This window comes from Heptranchias perlo, chromosome 3 (assembly GCF_035084215.1).
Source record: "Heptranchias perlo isolate sHepPer1 chromosome 3, sHepPer1.hap1, whole genome shotgun sequence".
Taxonomy (NCBI): Eukaryota; Metazoa; Chordata; class Chondrichthyes; order Hexanchiformes; family Hexanchidae; genus Heptranchias; species Heptranchias perlo.
Window position 1 is genome coordinate 54,016,346 of NC_090327.1, and position 25,967 is coordinate 54,042,312.

The window sequence follows — 25,967 nt, forward strand, 5'->3', positions numbered from 1 at the left end:
TTTCCTATGGGAAGGCCGGGTCTGACTAACTTGATTGAATTTTTTGAGAAGGTAACAAGGAGGGTCGATGATGGTAACACATTTGATGTAGTGTACATGGATTTTAGCAAGGCTTTTGACAAGGTCCCACATGGCAAACTGGTCAAAAGAGTAAAAGCCCATGGGATCCTAGGGAAAGTGGCTAATTGGATCCAAAATTGGCTCAGTGGCAGGAAGCAAAGGATAATGGTTGACGGGTGTTTTTGCGACTGGAAGTCTGTTTCCAATGGGGTCCCACAAGGCTTAGTACTAGGTTCCTTGCTTTTTGTGGAATATATCACTGATTTGGACTTGAATATGGGGGCTTGATCAAGAAGTTTGCAGAATATACAAAAAATAGTCATGTGGTTGATAGGAGGAAAGCTGTAGACTGCAGGAAGATAGCAATGGACTGGTCAGGTGGGCAGAAAAGTGGCAAATGGAATTCAATCCAGAGAAGTGTGAGGTGATGCATTTAGGAAGGGCAAACAAGGGAAGGGAGTACACAATAAATAGGAGGATACTGAGAGGTGTAGAGGAACAAAGGGACCTTGGAATGCATGTCCACAGATCCCTGAAGGTCGCAGGAAAGGTAGATAAGGTGGTTAAAAAGGCAAACGGGATGCTTTCCATTATTAACTGAGACATAGAATATAAGAGCACGGAGGTTATGCTTGGACTGTATAAAACATTGGTTAGGCCACAGCTTGAGTATTGCATACAGTCCTGGTCACCACATTACAGGAAAGATGTGATTGCACTTGAGAGGGTACAGAGGAAATTTATGAGGATGTGGCCAGGGCTGGTGAAATTTAGCTAAGAGAAAAGTTTGGATAGGCTGGGGTTGCTTTCTTTGGAACAAAGGCAGCTGAGGGGAGATTTAATTGAGGCATATAAAATTATGACGGGACTAGATAGAGTGGATAGGGAAGACCTATTTCCCTTAGCAGAGGGGTCAGTGACTGGGGGCATAGATTTAAAGTAATTGGTAGAAGGATTAGAGGGGAGCTGAGGATGGTGGGGGTCTGGAACTCACTGCCTGAAAGGGTGGTAGAGGCAGAAACCCTCAACTCATTTAAAAAGTACTTGGATGTGCACTTGAAGTGCCGTAACCTACAGGGTTTTGTACCAAGTGCTGGAAAGTGGGATTAAGCTGGATAGCTCTTTTTCGGCCGGCACAGACACGATGGGCCAAATGGCCTCCTTCTGTGCCGTAACTTTCTGTGATTCTATGAACTGTGCCTAAAAAAGAATGGACAGAACTTGAAGCAGTTGATTATTCTCTTTAATAGTTTCAGTGGAGTGCAGGAGTCCAGTCTTTGCTCTCTGCTCTCTGTATTTGTTAATACCATGCTTCATTTTGTTGTATTCATTGAACTATTTGTTCTAGCAGACGACTACAGTGAAGAAGAGGAGGTGCATTCAATGGGTTACAAGAGGTTTGGTGAGTACTGATTACCAATAAGGTTAGCAAAACAAATAACTTACAGACATATTTGTTAAATTAAGAAAGACCCCACATTATTTACAGAAAAAACATTTAATTTGGCATTAACAGAACTGATTTCCAAGTGAGGATCTTGTAATAAAGATCTCTTTACTGGAATACATCTAGTGCATTTTCCTGAACATTAAATCAGGTGTATCTGGAGAAGAGGGGATAGAGCTAACTGTAATTTAAGGAACATCACAGGACAACACCTTGTAAACTGGTTCTGGGAACGGATTCTCTGAATCCTCTTCAAATCAAATTTATAAAAGGTTTGTATTTGTAATTAACAGCAATGCATTAAAAGGAGGAACCTTACTGTCTAAACACATTTCGGTATTCACATAAGTAGATTGTTCTTCTCTAAGCTAAGATTCTACTTTTACTACTTAATTATCTCTATAGAAACATGTTCTGTTAAAGAGGCATTGATTTTCTGGCAAAGTATCTTCACCCATGTTTATACACAAGGGACAGTGTAATAATAAGATTGGTGCAATGTGCTATTGTGTCTACAGCAGCAAACTTCTTATTTTTCATTAGTTCCAATAAAATCTAAGGTAATAATATAACAACCACACTGAATAAGTTAATGCTGAGGTTGATACTAATTTTGACGTAGTGTCATAGTGGAGATTTAGGAGCAACCTGTTTCTGGCCATTCCAGGAGTGTGAGCTTACCTAAAATTCCTTACCATTGGAAACCTTATATACCTATTGTATATTATGTGACAGGTTACGATTCGCAAACAAAACCATGGGGTAATTTTCATTTTTAACATTCCTGGCACAGACCTTTATGCAATTTTAGTTAACTTAAAATGAATGGATAGAAAATCGGGAATGTGTACTCAATTCATGATATATGCTGGGAGTCTGTTTTCTACATTTTATTCACTTACCAGGTGAATTCACATGTCACGAGTTCACAGTAGTTTTTAGTTGCGGTTTTCTTAGGTGGTATTAGTTGTACATTTTTGGAAGATTGTCCAAGCATGCAACAATGAATGGTAGAATGTAAATGTTTCAGGGAAGAAGTGCTGATCAAGGAGGCCTTTGGTATGCTCAGACAATGCCTCACGCTTTTTCAATTGCCTCGTGCCTCTGAAAAGGTGGTCAAAATAGTGACAGATGCACAATGTAGCCATTAATAGATGGATCACCGAGGATCTTGCAGCCGATGAACTTAACTAGATGGACATCCCAGGACAACAAGGTCTTCTCTCAGAACTGTACTCTTCTTGCTTTTTTTCATGAATATGAATTTACAATAATGAACGGTTCATATTTTCCTCGGATGTGGAGGTCTATACAATTTGTAAGCAATTTGGACATTGATTTCAACGGGAGGAGGTATTGGCGGTTTTAGCAGGCCTAAAAATGGATAAATCCCCAGGCCCGGACGAAATGTATCCCAGGCTACTGTGTGAGGCAAAGGAGGAGATTGCGGGGGCTCTGACACATATATTCAGAACCTCTCTGGCCACAGGGGATGTGCCAGAGGACTGGAGAACTGCTAATGTAATACCATTATTCAAGAAGGGGAGTAGGGAAAAACCGGGGAACTACAGGCCAGTGAGCCTAACATCAGTGGTAGGAAAATTATTGGAAAAAATTCTGAAGGACAAAATTAGTCTCCACTTGGAGAAGCAAGGATTAATCAGGGATAGTCAACATGGCTTTGTCAAGGGAAGATCATGTCTGACTAATTTGATTGAATTTTTTGAGGGGGTGACTAGGCGTGTGGATGAGGGCAACGCAGTGGATGTGGTATACATGGATTTCAGTAAGGCCTTCGATAAAGTCCCGCACAGGAGACTGGTCAAGAAGGTACGAGCCCATGGAATCCAGGGTGCCTTGGCACTTTGGATACAAAACTGGCTTAGTGGCAGAAGGCAGAGGGTGATGGTCGAAGGTTGTTTTTGTGACTGGAAGCCTGTGGCCAGTGGGGTACCACAGGGATCGGTGCTGGGTCCCTTGCTGTTTGTGGTCTACATTAATGACTTGGATATGAATGTAAAAGGTATGATCAGTAAGTTCGCTGATGATACAAAAATTGGTAGGGTGGTAAATAGCGAGGAGGATAGCCTCAGTCTGCAGGACGATATAGATGGGTTGGTCAGATGGGCGGAACAGTGGCAAATGGAATTTAACCCGGAAAAGTGCGAGGTGATGCACTTTGGAGGGACTAACAAGGCAAGGGAATACACAATGAATGGGAGGACCCTAGGCAAGACAGAGGGTCAGAGGGATCTTGGTGTGCAAGTTCACAGATCCCTGAAGGCGGCGGAACAGGTAGATAAGGTGGTAAAGAAGGCATATGGGATACTTGCCTTTATTAGCCGAGGCATAGAATATAAGAGCAAGGAGGTTATGATGGAGCTGTATAAAACACTGGTTAGGCCACAGCTGGAGTACTGTGTGCAGTTCTGGTCGCCACACTACAGGAAGGATGTGATCGCTTTGGAGAGGGTGCAGAGGAGATTCACCAGGATGTTACCAGGGCTGGAGCGCTTCAGCTATGAAGAGAGACTGGGAAGATTGGGTTTGTTTTCCTTGGAGCAGAGGAGGCTGAGGGGGGACATGATTGAGGTGTACAAAATTATGAGGGGCACAGATAGGATGGATACTAAGGAGCTTTTTCCCTTCGTTGAGGGTACTATAACAAGGGGACATAGATTCAAGGTAAAAGGCGGGAGGTTTAGAGGGGATTTGAGAAAGAACTTTTTCACCCAGAGGGTGGTTGGAGTCTGGAACTCACTGCCTGAAAGGGTTGTGGAGGCAGGAACCCTCACAACATTCAAGAAGCATTTGGATGAGCACTTGAAATGCCATAGCATACAAGGCTACGGACCAAATGCTGGAATATGGGATTAGAGTAGACAGGGCTGATGGCCGGCGCGGACACGATGGGCCGAAGGGCCTCTATCCGTGCTGTATAACTCTATGATAACTGTCACACCATATTTGCATCACATTTTGATGGCAGCAGGACACTTACTTGACAAACAGCTTGCCATTGATGGCATTATTTGACCTTTCATTTATGTATTACTTTTGTCTTACTTTAGTACTTTTGCACAAATTGTTCATTTTACTGCCCTCATTCATAATCCAGGCCAGTTATGGACACAACCTTCATGCTGTCAGCAACCCTCTGTTGACATCGGTCTTGGTGGTGTTAGTACCCACTCAGTCAACTTTCATCTGTCGAGACCATGGCTGCGAGTTTCCTCAGAGATACCCCTGCTCCACCACTGAAACGTCACCGGAAGTTTCGCCGAATCCCTGTTTACACGTAAATGGGGGTTTCTGTCGCACTTCTGGTGAAGTTACTGTGGCGGAGCGGGAGGAATTCTGAAGAAATATCTACAGTTTTGGACAGAGACCAGTCTGTGAAGACTTTTTCTTGTGTGCAGCTGAAGCATAGTCGTCCAGATAGCGATCTCTGCAGCTGGCTTAACATTGTCAGGTGTTGCACAAGCCTGTTGAGAAATGTGAAACCGGCAATATCAGAGCTAAATTGCAATTGGCTAGATTTCTGGCATTACTACTAATGCCAATGTGGGTGAAAGATTGTGGAAAACACATGGATTTCACATGGAAGGAAGTTAGCATTAATAAACTCAAAAAATAAGAACATTAACTTTCCGCGAGCCAAAGGTATAAAACATCTTAGAAATTATTATGAGCTGGAAGTAGATAATGGAGATTGATAAAATTTGTAAACTAATCCTGTTGTGTGTTTCAATACATTGATATTTCTTTTAATATTCATTATGGTCACTGGTGAAAAATAGTGATACATGCAACTATTGACATGATTTTCAAATTTCAGCTGATTTTTTAAGAGATCCTTGGCTGTAAGCTTATCTGCTGAAAATGCAATCCAGGGAAAACATCAGAATGAAAACAGAATCCAGATTGTTTCTGGAAAATTTAGGATTGTAACAAGTGACATGAATGTTCACTTTAGATCATTGAGATGTCACTGGCATTGCCTGTAAAGGAAGCTGAGATCTAAGGTGATTATATAATGTAGATTCAGACTTTACGAGACTTGTTCTCTGACTATACCTAACACTAAAGGGGTCATTTCCAAATTTTGTGCTTCCAACATTTTGCCTCACCCACTGGGAATGTGGGCTTGTGTTGCACATGATTTTCTGACCATAGATGGAAAATCATGCGCAGCAGGTCTGAATTTCTGAGTTGTGCTCCCCACTAAGCCAGACTTCCCACTAGAAGCACAAAATCAGAAAACTATCTTTAAATTGTTTCTTTGAAAAAAAATGAAGGCATGCTTGTTTTTCTTCACTGAAAATGAAGTTTGCTTTCAACTGGTAACTAATTTGTAGTTTGATTCCAAAATGCGAAACTTATAGTTAGGTTGTGGTGAGAGGTTGGTTCTGGTAGGAATAATAATACAAAAAAACATTCTGCGTGGTCATAAAAATTCACCGTAGTGAAGAAAACTGGAGTGAGGCCCCTATATTCATAGGTTTAGTTCAAAACCATCGACATCTGCAGTTGGCAATCTGAAAGTCCCCGGGGATCATGTGGACTCCAAAGTGTGCTGATCTGTTTCCTGCTTTTGTTATTATTGCTTAGCTGTAACTTTATATCCCATGGGTTTCAGTGACTGATACTGCTCCCAATTCTCAGCATGCCAAAGACTATTTGTTGGGTTTCCTATGCTTAGTGTTAATTTTCATATTGTATATAGGAGTACGGAAAATAGAACTTTCATTTAAAAGCATTAAAACTATTATAATGCTGGAGTAGGGGAGGAGGAGGGAAGGAGGGAGGAAGTGTTTAGCCATGATGCTCCAGCCATCATGAGTGTGGGATAGGCTTGATAGACCGGCTGGTCTTTTCCTGCCCGTCAATCTCGTATGTTCGTATTACAAGTTTGTTTCTTCTGCACTCATTTCAACCTTGTAGAAACATGGCAGAGATTAAGAAACCAAAATGGGGATTTGCAGGTGTGACTTTGCACCCTGGCATTGTGGTGCCGCAGGTTGCGGCTCCAATGTGCTGCATCACTGCATTGATTTTAGTAGACAATCAAGATTGACTGATCCAGTTAGATGGCCAGTGAGTGCAATTTCCTGGTAGAGTACCATGTCCTTACAACCTAACTTAAATGCTAAAGCTTTATTGTTCTCCTTCTTAAAACAATCATGTGCCATGTGAAGATGAATCATCTACTTTTGGTTACCGATGTGGAATGCATAGGTTCTTTCCTAGAATAGGGAACAGGAATTTCACAAACAGGGTTTGGATGAAAGAGGCCCTGTGGCCCATTTGATCTGATACTTCCAGAATATCAACTTTACCCATTTCCCATTACAGCATCTAGCTGTTTCTTAAATGAGGTCCAGTGTCCTGGCCTCAACAACCCTCCCAACTGGTGATCACACTCTGCATGAAAAAAATTCCTAGCATCTATCTTAAATTTCATTTTCAGAATCCTAAACCTGTGTTCTGTTACCCTGCCACCTTGGTGTGTCCAAAAATACAGTTCTGCGTTTATCTTTATGCTGTTAAGCATCTTTATGCTGTTAAGTATCTAAATGTCACTCTATAAGGACCCTTCCCAGACATCTTTTGAAGCTGTTAAGCCCTAGCACATCCTTCTAACACTGACTATCAGCCTTGTTGCTCTCCTCTGCACTACGTCTAGAGCCTGGTTGGTCTCATTGGCCTGGATCTTCCACCTTCGCCCACCTGAAAATGAACACAAACATGGTGAGCATGGGCAGAAACTGGCTCAGAATCACGGTCTATATTAGGGGATCATTTATTTCTGTAGTCAGTTTCAGGCTGTGACCTTAAGGGTATCTATTCCTCAGGACTGAAGCTGTGAATCAAGGGCGAGAAGGGCTTAAAGGGTTCTGAGAATCTCTGAAAGTGGAATTCCCCTTGCTTGCCAGTGAAGATGACGTTACCTCTGGTCATTCCTCTGTCCTTGGCCTCCCTTGATAACGAGGAGGAGGAGCAAAAGGACCAGAGAAGTGTCTGTCGGCATAGGAAGTAAATAAAAGGGTGAGGAGTTATCCAGCCAACAAGTATATAGAGCTCACAAATCTTATATCCAACTTTGAAGAGCAATGCTTGAGATTCCAATTTCCCAAATTATGTAGGAGAAAATAAGTACCAAGGAAATGTCTCAGTCATTCCCATAGTGCTTCCCTTTAGTGCCTCCACCTGCTCTAGTACTTGTAGCTAATGGTGAGCTTCTGCTAGGTACCATCTAAATGCCCAAAGTGCAGGGGTTATCTGGCTGCTGATTGTCACTATGGGACTGATTTGGCTGTTCACTCTGAAAGTCACTTCCTGAAAAGAACTAACTAACTATAAGTTGCACCTCCAGTACAATTGTCTGGGCAGTCTGGTCCTTTCACTGCATACCAACATATTCAGGCATCTGGAGGAACTGATAGAAAGATTTGATGGACTTGCATTCCTGAGAGAATACTAGATCTTGAGAAGACCTGCCTGCCGGCCCACTGATGCTGGGCACTTTCTCTGAAAGACCATTATTTGGCTGAAAGGCAGTCCAAGTGGTCTGTATTAGAACTATGAATTGGCTAATGATGCTTTTCTCAAGGTAGTTCCCAAAGTATCAATGGACAGACAGCTGTGGGAGTGAGCATTGATACTTCACAATGTCCAAACTGATACACAGAAACTTTGGGCTGGATTCTCTTCTTCGGGGAGGAGTTCCAGCCGGGTGGGATTTCAGCCACCCCTCTGAATATGCGCCTGCCGCACCCCACCCCCACCAAGCTATTTCTGTGGGTTGGAGGTTATTTCTGATGCATGGCGGGCTCCTGGCGGGATTCCAGCTGTCAAGAGGGAGCCCACCAGAGACCGGCTGCAAAATCCTAGTGGTGCTGCAATGTGACCATCACTGCAGCACCAGAAGAGGTAGTGAGGCATTTAAAGGAGCAGAAAAGCCCCAATAATTGGCAGCATTGGTAGAAACTGAGGTCACTGTCCCTGCTGCCATTTGCATGCAGCGAGTGGGGAAGGAGCGGTCAGCAGTGCTCTTGGCAGGGGCAGTGGAAGAAGCGCAGTGAAGTAGTAAGTAGGCCTTAATGCTGGAATTTTTCCTCATTCTTTGCTGCTATCCTGCCCAAAAATCAGGTGAGATCGTGGAGGGGAATCCAGCCCACTGCTTGTGCCTAAAGGATAACAGATAAGGTGGTGCCAGTGAGTCCTTTGATGGGATGGGTTGCATATGTGCCTTGCTCATTCTGTCAAGGCATTAATTTTTTCTTCATTGTTTGGCTGATCTGGGGTTGTGGAGGTGGCATGTCTGCTGCACTTCCTCCAAGTAAGAACAGTGGGAAGTCTAGATCATTATGTTATGGTGGCCAGAACTATATGCAGCAGTCCAGATGCATTTAACCAAATAATTGTACAGCTTTAGCGTGACTTCTGGGGATTTGAACTCAACTGATTTGGTATTGAGTGTAATAGCAATAAACTGTTATGACAAGGGTCCTACAAGTGGCCAGGAATATGTTGTAATTCTCATAACCAAAGGGACATTCTAGGTCATTTCTACAACTCAGTGGGCAACAATTTATTGATATTTAATAGTATGAACTTTTCTTTCTGTAATTTTAATAAGGAAATTGCACTTTCCTCCTTTTGCCTTCCTTTCAACCCTTCATTGTCGGTCACCTTCTCCTTGGGCATCTGTTTCAGGTCATTAAGGATGCAGTTACACGGCCACTGGTTTTGCTTGAATTAAGTCCTCTTTTTGTCCCGTAACCGGTATTAATCTTGCTTGTTCTACAATGCAGCTGTAATAGAAACAAATACATTCATATTTGTGGAGTGCTCCACATTTCTTCTTATCAGTTTATTTATAAATTATAAAGAGAAAAAAGCCCATGCTTGCTGTTTTCTGTAATCACTTGGAATTTAGCTCCCACAAGAACATGAAAACTTTATTTAGATGCCACACATTTTGTTCTACGTTCAAATTTTTAGCGGTTGAGGCATGTGCATTCATTTGAAGAGACTATATACCTCCATGATGCAAGAAACCTATGTGCCTTTCCAGAATGCATTTATCTTTGGTCTATCCTTACGTCATTTGGAATAGGTTGACGGTTCTCTATAGAGTATAATGCTATAATTAAAATACCAGAATATTCTCCAGAGATCTTTCTTTCTTATGGCCACTTACATTTATCTTTACAAATTGGTCTAGATCGCTCATGGAACCTGATTTTACTCCAATTGTTTACATCAACATACACACAAGCTGAGGCCAGTGACCTTTAGAACCCATGTCAGGCCCAATTACACATAAAAATATTATGCTTATGTTAGGCTTAATCAGAGGAAGTTTGAGTAAGAAAATTAGATTGAAATGAAATTGCTTCAGTGATAGAAAGTATTTTTAAAATTCTACTAGATTATCCCTGAAATCTGAAAAAAAATGTATGGGCCTATAAATTCAGTCGCATAGTGTCCATTTTTTGGGCACTAATTGGCCTACCATGCCCCCAATATGGCAGGCAGGAAGCACACGCACATTTCCAGCCAGAATTGCGCTGCCCACCCTATTGGGAAAGATTTTTAAAAAAGGCATCCTGTGCCCTCGCCTGAAGCAGACGTTAGGCCTTTTGCATTTACAAATAAGGTGTCCAACGCCTGTTTGAAACCCCCACTTCAAGATTGGCTTGCCCTGATGCAGCCTGCGACCTATAAGGTAAGTTTTTCACATTTACTTACCTGAATGTGGAGCCCGGAGGAGCAGGAGTGCTCCTTCCTCACGACCCTACATTTTTTATAAAGCTCGCCGCTGCTCCTGATTCTCTGCATTAGCTAATTTGCTGCTGCAACTCTCATCCATGCATTTGTCACCTCCAGGCATGACAGAGGAAAAATTCGTTAAGAGCCGTTTTCGGGTGGGGGTAGCGTGATGCGCTAGTACCCCGCGCCCGGTGGCCCCTACGCAGGCTGCACGTGAACTTTGTGCTGCCTGCTACCTACCATGATAGCTCCGTGCAGCCTCTCAGCAGCGAGGGTAGCGCTGGCTGCATGGAGCTATCATGAGGAAGTTGGAAATGGGGCGTGCACAGCGCACGTCATCAGCGGCCTGTATCTCTTAAAGGTGCAGGTGCACATTTCAAATGGCAGGTACATAGCTTGCTTGGAGGAGGGAAAGATGGCCACGAGGATAATAGGACCGGCACGAGAGGGGGCTCCACGCTTCTCCACTGATGCTTTGGAGACCCTGGTGGAAGGCGTGGACGAAAGGAGGGCCATCATGTACCCGCAAGATGGCAGGAGACCCTCCAGACTGCAGCTTCGCAGGCATTGGCAGGATGTGGCACAGGAAGTCAACGCCAGGAACATTGCACCACACACGTAGGTGCAGTGCAGAAAGAAGTTCATTGATTTGAGACGAGTGGTCAAGGTGAGTGAATGCAAGTGTCAAATGGCAACTGCACCACTGCTCCACGCATCACACACCTGTCACCCACCCACCAACAAACACTGCCCATTCATACGCAATGCTGTACTTAGCATGCTGCATCTCACCCGCACACTTGCAGGCCACACAACCACCACTCACAGGTCACACAAACTGGCAGCTATTCAACCACAACAGGCACATCACCCACACACCTTGCAGGATACTCTCTGTCTTGCAGGAGAAGGTGGCGCATAACAGCTGGCAGCAGGAACACGCCGCGCTGGAGGTCCGGATGAAGGGGGTCTCTGCATATCTAATGCTCCTTCTCCTTCTCCACATCTCCCTCCTCCCATAATCTTTTCTGACTTATGTGCTGCAGATGCTGTCAGCACACACATCTTACTTGCTCCTCTCTCCATTCCACAACTCAACCTATTTCCCTTTGTCATTGCAGACACCCAAGAACATGTGGCGGCACCGTCTGAGGAGGAGGAGGACACTGAAGCCACACCGTCACTCAATCTGACACTTGATTCCATCAGCCCAGAGACTGACACTGCGCGTCCTTTAGAGGCTAGATTAGAGGAGGGATCTGTACGTGGTGAGACACCGAGCACAAATGCGCAGGAACCGGGGTGGGGAGAACGGATACCACAGGTGCCAGCTCACCGGAGGGCGAGGTCACTCACTAGTTCTGCTGCAGAGTAGTGAGATGAGGACTTCGATGGGCCGGGCTACAGAAGACGGCTGATGGGTGTACACCACCAAATGCTTGGGGCACTGGAAAGCCTGCCAAAAAGCCTGCGCACAATGAGACGGGGCATGGAGGAGTCCAGCTCCAACTTGGTGCAGGACTTTGTGCAGAGCTTGGAGCCCATCTTTTCCAACATGGAACGGGTGGTCACCTCCATCAGCACACCTGTGGAACCCACCATGATGCAGCGTCTGACGACTAATGTCACAGCTTCCATTGCAGCACAAACATCTACCATCCAAGATCGGACTGCTGCATTTGGAGCTCAGACTGCTGCTATCGTGGCTCTGGGGACCACCGTGGAACGGGGCTTCCAGGGCGTCACAGCACTCCAACAATCTGCTCTCCAACTGACCACCAGGATTGTTGAGGCGCAGCCCCGGGAGAGTGGCAGTGGCAGTCGGACCTGCTGTCCTCTCTCAGGACGACAGCCTTCCTACTCCCACCCCTGCCATTCCGCCAGTGCCCCTGTTGTTGCCTCTCGGCCTGCCAGGCCAGACTGTTGCATGCCCATGCTACGATGGTGTAGTCTGAAGCCAGGCCCTCCCGGCCCAGAGCTGCTCGAGGTTGTCTTCCAAGGCCATCTGCACGCTCCTCCATTGAAGGCCAGCAGCCTTCCACCACCCATGCTCCAGCCACTGGGGAGGCATCTCATAGGAGCTCTAGGATAGGTAAAGGCACACGAACAAAAGGCACTAAGGGAATATTCATTGATAAATAAGACTTCGATTTTGCATTTGGTGATGGTTTTTATTTATGCAATGAGCTGAGAGGGACACCAATGTGTAATCAGATGGAGGGCGATTTGATTGACTTTTGGGAGCGGAAATATAGGGATTGTAGGACTGTTGGTGAGTTGGGGGATGTAGTTCACATTATTGATAGAGGGCACGGATCAGGCGAGCACGTACAGCCCTTGCAGACAAGGCGTGTGGTACCTGTTGCACCCTTGCGTCTTCCTCCACTTCCTCTTCCAGCTCCACCGCCTCCTCCTCCTCCTGCTCAGCCTCTTCCTCAACAGCCTCTTCCTCCTCAGCCTCCTCCTCCTCCACCTCTGGCTCAGGATCTTCTGCAGTCATTGGTGGCAAAGGCTGGTCCCTCATGATGGCGAGGTTGTGCAGCATGCAGCATACCACCACGAATCTGCCTATCAGGGGAGTACTGCAGGGCTCCTCCAGACCGCTCCAGGAAGCGAAAGCATTGTTTGAGGAGGCCTATGGTGTGCTCCACGATGTTGCGTGTGGCAGCAAGCATTTCAGTATAGGCCTGCTATGCACATGTGCACGGGTAGCTGACCGGTGTCACGAGCCACGGCATGAGGGGATAGCACTTGTCGCCCAATAGCCAGCCTTTGACTTGCCGAGTCGGGTGAAAGTTAGCTGGCACGTTGAACTGCCGCATAATGAAGGCGTCGTGACTGCTCCCAGGGTAGTGGGCATCGACCTCTATGATTCGATGTGTGTGGTCACACACCAGCTGCATGTTGAGGGAGTGGAAGCCCTTTCGGTTGACGAAGACGGCTGAGTTGATATGTGGGGCACGCAGGGCAATATGCGGACAGTCAATGGCACCCTGCAACATGGGGAAGCCAGTAATGCGAGCGAATCCCCTTGCTCGCTTGTTCTGCTTGTCTCTGTGGAGAGGGAAGGTGATGAACCTGTTCCTCATCTAGTACAGTGCATCTGTGACCTCCCTTATGCAGCAGTGCACTGCATACTGTGAGATGTTGCACATGTTGCCAGCAGAGGCCTGAAATGCTCCTGAGCCGTAGAAATTCAGCGCCATGGTGACTTTCACAGCCACAGGCAATGCTGTCCTTGCCTGTAAAATGTACCAATAATTTACCATATCAACTAAACAGTACACAGAAAACGAGGTAAAATAAGTCCTATATATCATGAGGAAGGCCCTCATTGGGTAGGGCCTTCTTCTCAGTGCCTTGCGCCTCCTCGTCCTCCGTCTCCTCACAGCTTGACCTGCTATGCATGGCCGCTTTGCATGCTCCTAGTCGTGCTCAATACCTAGCGGGAGCCCTAGCAGACCGCCCATGGTTGGCAGGAATGCTGTTTATCCACGATTGTAACTTTCCAACCCATAAGGCAGTACCTGCCAAAGCACTCTCAAATGTACTCGAGGAACTCTCAGTAAGAATAGGGAGCTTCAAAAAACCCTTCCTACTCCTCCAGCAGCCAGAAGCAATAATGCAGCAAGTAACCTGCAACACCTGCATGGCCCCTTTAAATAACGCTGGTTGGGGGGGGGGGGGGGGGTCCTTCAGGCACTATAAGACACGTTCAGATGGTTGGGGTTAAGACTGTGCGTTGAGTTGAGCGTTAAGGTCGAAAATGTGTCTACCACTTTAAATCAGCGTTACACACTGATTGCACACATTTTCTCCCTACTTTACATGCTTCCAGCGTCCGGTATTTGCGCATGCGCTAACTCCTATACCAAGATGGCGTCCAGCGCACGTCATGCTGGAAACATGTGTGCGCATCCAAGACGCCATTTTGGATGTCAGAGAGGCCATGTAGCACCAAAACAACGGGTGCTACATGGCCCAATTTAGCGCCCGACTATTCCAATACTCTTCTAGTCGGATTCCCATCCTCCATGTCCTGTAAACTTCAGCTCGCCCAAAACTCTGCTGCTCATATTCATGCACCAGGTCGTGGTCATCCATCACTCCTGTCCTTGCTGACCTACACTGGCTCCTGGTCTCCCAACATCTCCAATTTAAAATTCTTGTCCTTATGTTTAAATACCTTCATGGCCTTACCACTCCCTATTTCCAGCCTTACAGTTCCCCAGAACTCTTTTTGGATAAGCTGAAGTTTACAGAAGGTTGAGGATAGGTAGCTGGCCAAGAATGCATTGGAATAGTTCAGCCTGGAGATGACAAAGACATGGATGAGGATTTCATTAGCAGATGAGCTAAGGCAGGGGTCGAAGTAGGCGGTGTTATGGAGGTGGAAGTAGACAGTGTTTGTGATGGAGACAATATGGGGTTGGAAGCTCAACTCAGGGTTGAATAAGATGCCGAGATTGCAAACAGTCTGGTTCAACCTAAGGCTGTGGCTGGGGAGGAAAATGGTGGCAAGGATATAGAGTTTATGGCAGGGACCAAAGACGATGGCTTTGGTCTTCCCAATGTTTAAGACTGGATGTCAGGGATTGAGAGAGATGGTGGCGAGGTAGAATTGGGTGGTGTCGGGGTACACGTGGAAGCTGACCCCATGTATTTGGATGATGTTGTCAAGGGGCAGCATGTATATGAGAAATAAAAGGGGGCCAAGGATAGATCCTTCAGAGACTCCAGAGGTAATGGTGTGAGGCGGGAAGAGAAGCCATTGCTGGAGATGCTCTGTCAATGGTTAAATAGGTAAGCATGTAACCAAGCAAGGACAGTGAGATAGTTTTAGTACTTAAGCAACAAATCCTTTTTGGTATTATTTTTAATTACGTGAACTTTGAAGTACTTATGCATTGATGATTAATATAGTTATAGCATTTTGGGATTTACTGGTATTACCTGGGGCAATTTTACTAATGCATAAGGGCCTGGAAATTGCTCATGAAATAATGACAAGGCTAACAGGGCTCACGGTTAATTCAGGGCAAATGGAAGAGCAAGTTCCGGAGAGCACACATGCGCAGTCAAACGCGGAAATCCGGAAATTGATTTATCATTTGCTCTGCTCAGTTGAAAGCTTCATGTTGAAGAGATCTCACCGGCTGAATGAATGGACGAGCGCGAACTTGCTGCGCTGCCCAGCTGGAAACAAACTAATCTCGCCATAAAAAAGGCACGCTGGATTTTTTAGGTCTAAACTAACTTTAAACGCCATGGTAAGTATTAATGACTGCTAAACAACCTCTCTGGCACTGAAAATTAACTTATAAAAATGTCGAGTTTCATTCCTCCCGATATTAATTGTTGGGGATTTTTTTTTTAAATTAAAAATTTTTTAAAATTAAAATTGTTGTTTTTTACTTATTCTTTCTGCCTCTTTTACTCCTGTCTTTTAATCTTACCCTCTCTTTATTTTGCTTTCTCTAACTAATTTTAAAGAGCATTTACTAGTCTGCCTGACACTTTCTGACTCTTAGTCTGCGTGGCTTGGATAGGAGGCTTTCACTTCCAGGTTCTGACTGTGGCTTTTCAATGATCCTTCCAGCTGATTGTTTTTTTTTAATTTGTTCATGGGATGTGGGCGTCGCTGGTGAGGCCAGCATTTATTGCCCATCCCTAATTGCCCTTGAGAAGGTGGTGGTGAGCCGCCTTCTTGAACCGCTGCAGTCCGTGTGGTGAAGGTTCTCCCACAGTGCTGTTAGGAAGGGAGTTCCAGGATTTTGACCCAGTGACGATGAAGGAACGGTGATATATTTCCAAGTCGGGATGGTGTGTGACTTGGAGGGGAACGTGCAGGTGATGTTGTTCCTATGTGCCTGTTCCCTTGTCCTTCTAGGTGGTAGAGGTCGCGGGTTTGGGAGGTGCAGTCGAAGAAGCCTTGGCGAGTTGCTGCAGTGCATCCTGTGGATGGTACACACTGCAGCCACTGTGCGCCGGTGGTGAAGGGAGTGAATGTTTAGGGTGGTGGAAGGGGTGCCAATCAAGCGGGCTGCTTTATCTTGGATGGTGTCGAGCTTCTTGAGTGTTGTTGGAGCTGCACTCATCCAGGCAAGTGGAGAGTATTCCATCACACTCCTGACATGTGCCTTGTAGATGGTGGAAAGGCTTTGGGGAGTCAGGAGGTGAGTCACGTGCCACAGAATACCCAGCCTCTGACCTGCTCTTGTAGCCACCGTATTTATATGGTTGGTCCAGTTAAGTTTCTGGTCAACGGTGACCCCCAGGATGTTGATGGTAGGGGATTCGGCGATGGTAATGCCTTTGAATGTCAAGGGGAGGTGGTTAGACTCTCTCTTGTTGGAGATGGTCATTGCCTGGCACTTGTCTGGCGCGAATGTTACTTGCCACTTATGAGCGCAAGCCTGGATGTTGTCCAGGTCTTGCTACATGCGGGCTCGGACTGCTTCATTATCTGAGGGGTTGCGAATGGAACTGAACACTGTGCAATCATCAGCGAACATCCCCATTTCTGACCTTATGATGGAGGGAAGGTCATTGATGAAGCAGCTGAAGATGGTTGCGCCTAGGACACTGCCCTGAGGAACTCCTGCAGCAATGTCCTGGGGCTGAAATAATTGGCCTCAAACAACCATTACCGTCTTCCTTTGTGCTAGGTATGACTCCAGCCACTGGAGAGATATCCCCCTAATTCCCATTGACTTCAATTTTACTCGGGCTCCTTGGTGCCACACTCGGTCAAATGCTGCCTTGATGTCAAGGGCAGTCACTCTCACCTCACCTCTGGAATTCAGCTCTTTTGTCCATGTTTGGACCAAGGCTGTAATGAGGTCTGGAGCCGAGTGGTCCTGGCGGAACCCAAACTGAGCATCGGTGAGCAGGTTATTGGTGAGTAAGTGCCGCTTGATAGCACTGTCGACGACACCTTCCATCACTTTGCTGATGATCGAGAGTAGACTGATGGGGCGGTAATTGGCCAGATTGGATTTGTCCTGCTTTTTGTGGACAGGACATACCTGGGCAATTTTCCACATTGTCGGGTAGATGCCAGTGTTGTAGCTGTACTGGAACAGCTTGGCTAGAGGTGCAGCTAGTTCTGGAGCAAAAGTCTTCAGCACTACAGCCGGGATGTTGTCGGGGCCCATAGCCTTTGCTGTATCCAGTGCACTCAGCCGTTTCTTGATATCACATGGAGTGATATCACGTTGCTAGGAGAGAAAGATCCTTTACTCACTCTCAATTAAAGCAAGTTGGCGCCCAGAAGCCCGCAATAAAGTTTGTGGGTGAGTTAGTTACCTATGAGCGGCGGGCGACGTTCATTCGTCGCTCAGCGTAATTTCCGCGCCAATATTTTATAATATTAAATATGGCATTTTTGATTTAATATTAACCTTAACCTGCAGATATTAAACTAGGGTAGTGGCCATAGTAATATAAAGTGTTAATTAGCTACTCAAAGGCAGATGTCCCAGCCATAAAATCATTTATTTATGCACGTTTCTGTGGCTTTCGGACAATGGGGAAAACCCAAGGGGTCAATCAATTGTAAGCGGATCCTCAGCAAGCACGGTTCATTAAATGCACCCAGCTGCGGACTTAGCTTAACAGACGTTCAGGTACCTCAAACTCCCATATCAAAGTGACAACTTTGACAGCTTGGCAGGCCAATTCCTTGAACACAGAGAGTTAAGGAAAAGGTCAAATTACCCTTGTTGTTCTTTCTCTCTATCTCTCTGTCTGTCTCTCTCTCTCTCTCTTTCTCTCTTTCAGAGACATTAGGAGGGTAGAGTGAAACCTTGCTACTTGTAACCAAAATATATTACAAGTTATCTTGGGATTACCCAGCTTAAAATGGGTTTACACTCAGAGAGTAACTAGATTATGTTTTATTATTTTCATTGAATGAGGAGCAACAGAAAATGAATAGATCTCTGTGAAAATTGTATTGTGTTCATTCATGTACACATCGAAGATAAACCAGTTTTTTGGTTTACAATCATGCCTTATCTCACTACAGTGCTTTGCAGTCTGCCTTTTGTAAAGACTGGAGAATGGACATAAGAATATAAGAAATAGGGGCAGGAGTAGGCCATACGGACCCTCGAGCCTGCTCCGCCATCCAATAAGATCATGGCTGAACTTCTACCTCAACTCCACTTTCCCGTCCTATCCCCATATCCCTTGATTCGTTTAGTGTCCAAAATCTGTCGATCTCAGTCTTGAATATACTCAACGACTGAACATCCACAGCCCTCTGGGGTAAAGAATTCCAAAGATTCACAAACCACTGAGTGAAGAAATTTCTCCTCATCTCAGTCCTAAATGGCCGACCCCTTAGCTTGAGACTATGACCCCAAGTTCTAGACTCTCCAGCCAGGGGAAACAGCCTCTCAGCATCTACCCTGTCAAGCCCTCTAAGAATTTTATACGCTTCAATGAGATCACCTCTCATTCTTCTGAACTCCAGAGAATGTGGTCCATTCTACTCAATCTCTCCTCATAAGACAACCCTCTCATCCCAGGAATCAATCTAGTGAACCTTCGTTGCACCCCCTCTAAGGCAAGTATATCCTTCCTTGGGTAAGGAGACCAAAACTGTGCACAGTACTCCAGGTGTGGTCACACCAGAGCCCTATATATTTGCAGCAAGACCTCCTTACTCTTATACTCCAACCCCCTTGCAATAAAGGCCAACATACCATTTGCCTTCCTAATTGCTTGCTGTACCTGCATGTTAACTTTCTGTGATTTGTGTACAAGAACACCCAAATCCCTCTGACTACCAACATTTCTTAATCTCTCACCTTTTAAAAAATATTCTGCTTTTCTATTCTTCCTACAAAAGTAGATAATTTCATATAATGTAATATAAATGCAAAATAGTGCGGATGCTGGAAATCTGAAATAAAAGCAGAAAATGCTGGAGAAGCTCAGCAAGTCAGGCAGCATCTGTGGGGAAAGAAACAAAGTTAACGTTTCAGGTCGAAGTCCTTTCGTCAGAACTGGAAGATGTTAAAGGAGTATTCTTTTTTATATATATACATATATATATATATATATTATATATAATTTCATATTTCCCCACATTATACTTCATCTGCCACCTTCTTGCCCACTCACTTAACCTGTCTATATCCCTTTACAGCCTTTTTGCATCCTCCTCACAGCTTACTTTCCCACCTAGCTTTGGATCGTCAGCAAACTTTGCACTTGGTCCCCTTATCTAGTTCACTGATATATATTATAAACAGCTGAGGCCCAAGCACTGATCCTTGTGGTACCCACTAGTTACAACCTGCCAACCAGAAAATGACCCGTTTATTTCTACTCTCTGTTTTCTGTCCTTTAACTAATCCTCAATTCATGCTAATATATTATCCCAATCCCAGGAGCCCTAATCTTGTGTAACAACCTCTTGCGCGGCACCTTATCGAATGCCTTTTGAAAATCCAAAGATACTACATCCACTGGTTCCCCCTTATTTACCCTGCTAGTTACACCCTTAAAAAACTCTTAATAGATTTGTCAAATAGAATTTCCCTCTCATAAAACCACATTGACTCTGCATAATCATATTATGATTTTCTAAGTGCTCTCTTACTACATCCTTAATAATAGATTCTAGCATTTTCCCTACTAATGATGTCAGGCTAACTGGTCTATAGTTTCCCGGTTTCTCCCCCCCTCCTTTCTTGAATAGCAGGGTTACATTTGCTACTTTCCGATCCATGGGGACCGTTCTAGAATTGAGGGAATTCTGGACATGGCAGCAGAGGCAAGATTAAAGTAGTTGGTTTATACAACAAGGTTATAATCCCTGGGTCACGCTATTATTTATCTAGATACTGGGTCATAGGGGGCATTGGGTGCATTGAACCCAAGAGAATGTCTAGTATAAAACAAAAAAAATTGTAACAATAGCAATAATGTAACTAGCGCTTATGCACTGAACCAGAGTTGATCTCTTGATTTGATGGAGATGAAGGAGTGAGGGATGTGCTAGGCCTTGAGATTATGGTGGTATACAATTCTGTTGCTGCTGATGGCCCACAGTGCCTTATGGATACCCAGTTTTGGGCTACTAGATCTATCCTTAGTCTGTTCTACTTAGCATGGTGGTGGTGCGACACTGCACTGTGAAGAAGAAACTTTGTTTTCACAAGAACCGTGCGGTGGTCACTTCCACCAATGTTATTGTGGACAAATGTGAATGCGACAGGTAAGTTGGTGATGACAAATTCAAGCAGCTTATTTTTTATGTGGTTCCCTCACCACCTGACACAGGCCAAATCTGGCAATTGTATCGTTCAGGATTTGGCCAGCTTGGTCATTGGTAGTGCCATCAAGCCACTGTTGGTGGTGGCCATTAAAGTCCCCCATCCAGAGCACATTCTGTGCCCTTACTTCCCAATGCTTCCTCCAAGTGGTATTCAACATGGAGGAGTACTGATTTTTAATAAGCAGGAGATTTCCCTGGCCTCGTTTGACATAAAACCATGAGACTTGAAGGGGGCTAGAGTCAACATTGATAACTTCAGGGGCACCCCCACTCAACTGTATACCACTGTGCCCCCACCTCTGGTGGATCTCTCCTGCCGGTGGGACAGGATATACCCAGGGATGATGAAAGAAGAGTCTGAAATGTTGGTTGAAAGATATGACACTGTGAGTACAACTATGTCAGGCTGATGCTTGACTAGTCTGTGGGACTACTTATTGTAGCCAGTCACATAATTCATATTGTGAATTAACTCAACATGTGCCTCATAACAGCATAATTCTTGCATTGTTTCTGACCTGTCTCCACAATCTCTTCCAATTTAAATAATGTAAAATGTAACATAAGCTTTTTAAACCCTTTGGAAGGAAATAATGTTATGGGGGTTGTGTTTGAGTTTAGCCAAGATGGGGATTGGTAACCCTGGGGAATAGATTTTCTCCTTGGCAATGAGAACAAAAGCCCCTGAGATGTGGTATAAAGTTTACCTCATCCAACAACCCGAATCTCTGAAGAGGCACCCATCCCCATGTATCCATGTGAACACTTTAAACCAGAATGCTGTATTAATAACAAATTATAGGTAGCTGTTTGCTGTTAACTTCTAGCCACTGTGAACTGGATTGAATCTTACCAAAACCATAGTTTAAGCTCTTAACACTCAATAGAGAGTGGGGCTTTTAAATCCTTTTTGTTAAATCCAGACCTAGGTTCTATAGATCAAAGGGCCGATTTTCGGATGGCTGAGTGGGTGCGTTGTGGGCAGGGGGCTTCTAAAATAGCTGAATCCCGGAGCGGGTTCGGAGCCCGGCTCCAACCCGCTGACTTCCGGGTTCCCAAGTGATGCATTCGGGTGCGCGCGCACCTCCCGAATGTGGGACTCCCACCGGCAATTAAAGCCGGCGGGATGCTACTTTACATAGTTATTTAGATACTTGAGGTACTTGACAGACCTCATTGAGTGGAAATTTTGGCAGGGGTGCAATTTTGAAGGATCCTCAGCGTGTTTCCTGTGCTGTGGGAAACACTCCCTGCTGGAGCAGGTGTGTTTCAGCCAGCAGCCAGTGGGAGACACAAAGGATTATTTGACAGGTGGGGGGAATACCTTATTTATTGCATCAGGGCACTCTGTCACTTCAGACAAAGTTTTGGCTGCAACACCTTTGTCTTTCCGCTCAAAATTCTTAATTTATACCCTAACTCTGCTGTGCAAACACATTTACCTACTTTGCGGACCCCCTCAAACTCACACAGTCAGGATGGGGGACGCCAGGGTTGCATTCATCACTTCATCCGAGGATAAGCAACATCACCAGCCTCGCCAGACATGCCGTCCACCTCCACCACGTAGAGCTCCACAACACAGTGCTGCACCACAGGCACTTGCATAATAGCAGGGAGGGCAACAATAGAGAGAGCGGCATCGCAGGAGGCACTACCCTCGCAACAGGGTCTACAGATCGAGGCTCAGCTTCTTGGACCTCTCTGAGGAGCAGTACATATGGAGGCTCAGAGTGAGTCGGCAGGTAGACGCGGACATCTGCAGCCTCCTTCATGCCGAGCTACTCCCGGCCGGCCCGAGCAGCATCTCCTTACCTGTCGCTGTCAAAGTCACCACTGCCCTCAATTTCTTCGCCTCCGGATCGTTCCAGGGTGCCACCAGGGACATCGCCGCGGTCTCTCAGTCGTCTGCACACAAGTGCATAAGTTAGGTCATCGACGGCTTGTTTCGCAGGGCTTCGCACTATGTCAACTTCCCCATGGATGACATCAGCCAGACGGAGAGGGCAGCGGGATTCCATGTTGTGGCTGGCTTCCCACGGGTGCAGGTGTAATCGATTGCACCCATATAGCAATACGAGCACCTCCACATGAGCCAGGACTGTTCATCAACAGGAAGGGCTATCACTCCATCAACACTCAGCTCATCTGTGACCACTGCAAGAGATTCCTTCACGTGTGCGCCAGATACCCTGGCAGCTGCCATGATTCCTTCATCCTCCGGGAGTCCAACATCCTCTTCCACGCACCGAACACCTGCAAGGGCTGGCTCCTCGGGGACAAGGGATACCCCCTGTGGCTGCAGCAGAGTTAGTGGCAGGTTGCTCTTGTTCATGGCCTGACCAATTTAGGTACTTTGGGCCTATGCCCATTGGGTTTCGGTGCCCGTGAGGGCCCCTCCAAAGACTGCTCCACCTGTGCGGGGGCAGACATGGCCACCTGGAGAGGAGGCAGCATTGTGGGTACTGGTTGAGGGGGGGGGCAACGGGTGAGACGTGGGGGTGCTATGAGCGGTGTCCCACTTCCATGTCCCCTTTCGCCATCATCCCTCTCCTGGGCCAGGCCCACATCACTCCTACCACCCTACTGGATGACAGTTTGGAGGACATGTGTGAAGCCTTGTAAGGCGGCAGAAAATTGCTCATCCTGAGTCCGAAGGGCTGTTGTCAGGGCCTCAGTGGACTCATTGGTGAATCGTGCATGAAGCTCCGTGGAGGCTAGCCTTCCCTCCATAGCAGACATTCCCGCACTTACCCACGACACTATCTCAGAGATGTCTTCATGTCCCTGTGACAGTATCTCAGAGATTCCCTCCTGTACCAGTGCCACCATTCCACTCATGCAGGAGTTGGACTCCTCCATCCTCTGCGTGATTGTGGAGAGTGTGTGTGGCACCTATTCCAGCACCTCGCAAATGTGCTGCTGCCCCTCGATCATTCTCCTTTTAAAGGATGGCCCCCAGGGTTCAGCATTGGTGTCCAACTGAGCAGAGCCTGGAGAAGAGTGCTCCCACTGACGTGGACTCTCCACAGCTGCCCCTGCCACCAGTGTCTGCTCATTCTCACATGTGTGTGGTGACTCACCGTGTGCGACCCCAACTAAGTGAGGATGGGGACCCACCGAGGTTTGTGTATCTGTGATGGTGGATGGCTCGTTCAGATGTGACGGTGCCCCGTCAGAGGCCGGCAGGTCCTCTGAGGAAGCGCCCTCCACTGTCACGGTGGTCACTGAAGGACCTGTAAGAGAACAGAAGGCAATATGATGACAGATGTTGAGGTGCTGAAGGTGGCAAGGCATGTTAACATCATTTTCTATTGTGTGTGCTGAATGTTAAAGTTCTGTCACCAGCCGTTTGTCGGGTGGCAGTTTCGTGTCCCCGACGGACAGGCACTCGAAGGTGCGGCTTAGTTCAAGAGCCTCCTGCTCCGTGTCCGTGAGGATGACCAGATGTTGCAGCCCCCCTCCGGTCTTCGCCCTCTCCCGTGCATTCCGGGCTCTTTTCTATAAGGGGAGAAAGTAGATAGGCGTGAGTGAGGGATAGTGACGTGGCCAACTGCTGAATGCATTGGTTTGGGTGAGACTGACCGTGAAAGAGATGCATCAGCGGGTGAGTATGAGACAGAGACATCACATTGGATCAGGATTAGGTTGAGTGGTAGTGGTGGGATGAGTACTGGGGAGGTGAGTAAGTGCAGGTAAGTTGAGGATGAGGTTTGAGTGGGTGTGAGGAGTGATGTGATAGAGTAGTGTTGGCAGTGCAGAAGGAGTTGTGGGGTGGGGGCGGTGATGTGGAAGACGGAGTGTAGGAGAATGAGTAAGTGTACTCACTTTGGCTGACCTAGTTAGTTAATTGAAGCGCTTCCTGCACTGAATCCATGTGCGGGAGACGTTGCTGCTGCTGGTGACCTCCTCTGCCATCTCGAGCCAGGCCTTCTTGGTGGCAGAGGCAGGCCACTTCCTCCCGTCCACTGGGTAGAAAATATCCCTCCTCCTCCTCACCCCATCCAGTAGGACCTGGAGTGTGGCATCATTGGTAAATCTGGGAGCAGCCTTTCCCCTGATCTGCTCCATTCTGTACTTTTGGTTGTTCGCGGCAGGAGCAGCATTGGAGGACTGTCCTTTAAATAGGGCTCGTCCAGCTGACAGCCTGTGATGCGGGTGCGCAGTCCGCCCGCTGCGCAGGTTGACGACGGGAAACCCGGAAGCCACGTTAAGTGGCTTCAATTTACCTCGATTGCATGGCGAACGGACGGATTTTACTGGGCGGGTTACCCGCCCGCCCCCGCTGCCATCAAGCCCTGGTAATATCGGAGCCCCGATGATCATGTTCTAATTTACCATGCCAGTCAGTACCTTAATGTTATGTGCACTGTAAAAGAAGCAATGATTACTCTTGACATATTACGTGGCTGGCCATATACTAATACTAATTACTGAGATGCAAAATGCAAATAAGTCTTTTCCCCATAAACTATCTTTATACTGGATGTAAAGTAAAACATGAGTATTTAAGTTTACAATTGAAGATTGCAAGGTAGAATTTGAAAGGAATAATTTTATAATTGGATTCCAAACTCTTTCTAATGGCCCTGTTACAAACATTTTAGATGTTACAGCGAGATGCATTTCTTTAATAAGTGCTCTTTGACATAGCATAGCATAAAATGCAGTCGAAAATGTTGAGAGCCAACGTTTTATAACCATCTTAAAGCTGAGAAGATAATGGTAAAACTGACTAATGTGGGTGAAATGTATCTTGTATACAGGCTGTAGTTAGATTAGTGGATTAATGTGCTAATATACTTTCAAATTGTTGCATCCTTAGTAGACATGACAACAAAGTTATTCAGCAGCTTGTAATTGTTCATGTGACTAATGACCAATCAGTAACTTACTCACCATCTCATAACGTTCTCCATGCTTACAAGTAACTTTTAAAAAAACAACCAGTGATACCTGTGTTTGACAAATCATATGCAGAAGATTTTCTTAATTTGCAAAACAAAGAAAACATTTTTTTCCCCGTTTAATAACTTATTCAGCAATTTTGTTTTATTTTTATCATGAGAAAAGCATCTGTTAGTAATCAGTTTCGACTGTTACCTTACAATAACACGCAAGAACTTAAAAAGAACATTAGATAGTGAACATGTTCATAAAATGTAATTTACCCATGGGAAGGTAAAGTCAATGCATTATTTCCTATAGATAAAAGCAATATATTTCAAATTACTCTTCAGAAAACTAAGTTCAAGAACACAAAGGTCTTTAATGATCACATATTCTGTTCAAGAAAGTACTAATTAGAATTAATAAAAGCTAATTGGGACTTTACAAAAGTCCATTTATCAGCAACACAAAAATTTGTATTTTGACCAAACATGTGGTTTA

At 45.7% G+C, this 25,967-nt stretch overlaps 1 protein-coding gene across 2 annotated transcripts in view; it reads left to right on the forward strand.

Annotated features, from left to right (window-relative positions):
* Nucleotides 1–25,967, forward strand: part of colec12 (collectin sub-family member 12) — a 204,747-nt gene that overhangs the window by 25,510 nt on the left and 153,270 nt on the right. Inside the window, exon 2 of one of the 2 annotated variants that reach the window (XM_067979738.1) lies at nucleotides 1,409–1,462. In XM_067979738.1, coding sequence (XP_067835839.1) covers nucleotides 1,409–1,462 — 54 coding nt within the window. The remainder of the gene's footprint in view (nucleotides 1–1,408; nucleotides 1,463–25,967) is intronic. The other variant, XM_067979739.1, reaches the window with a different exon arrangement.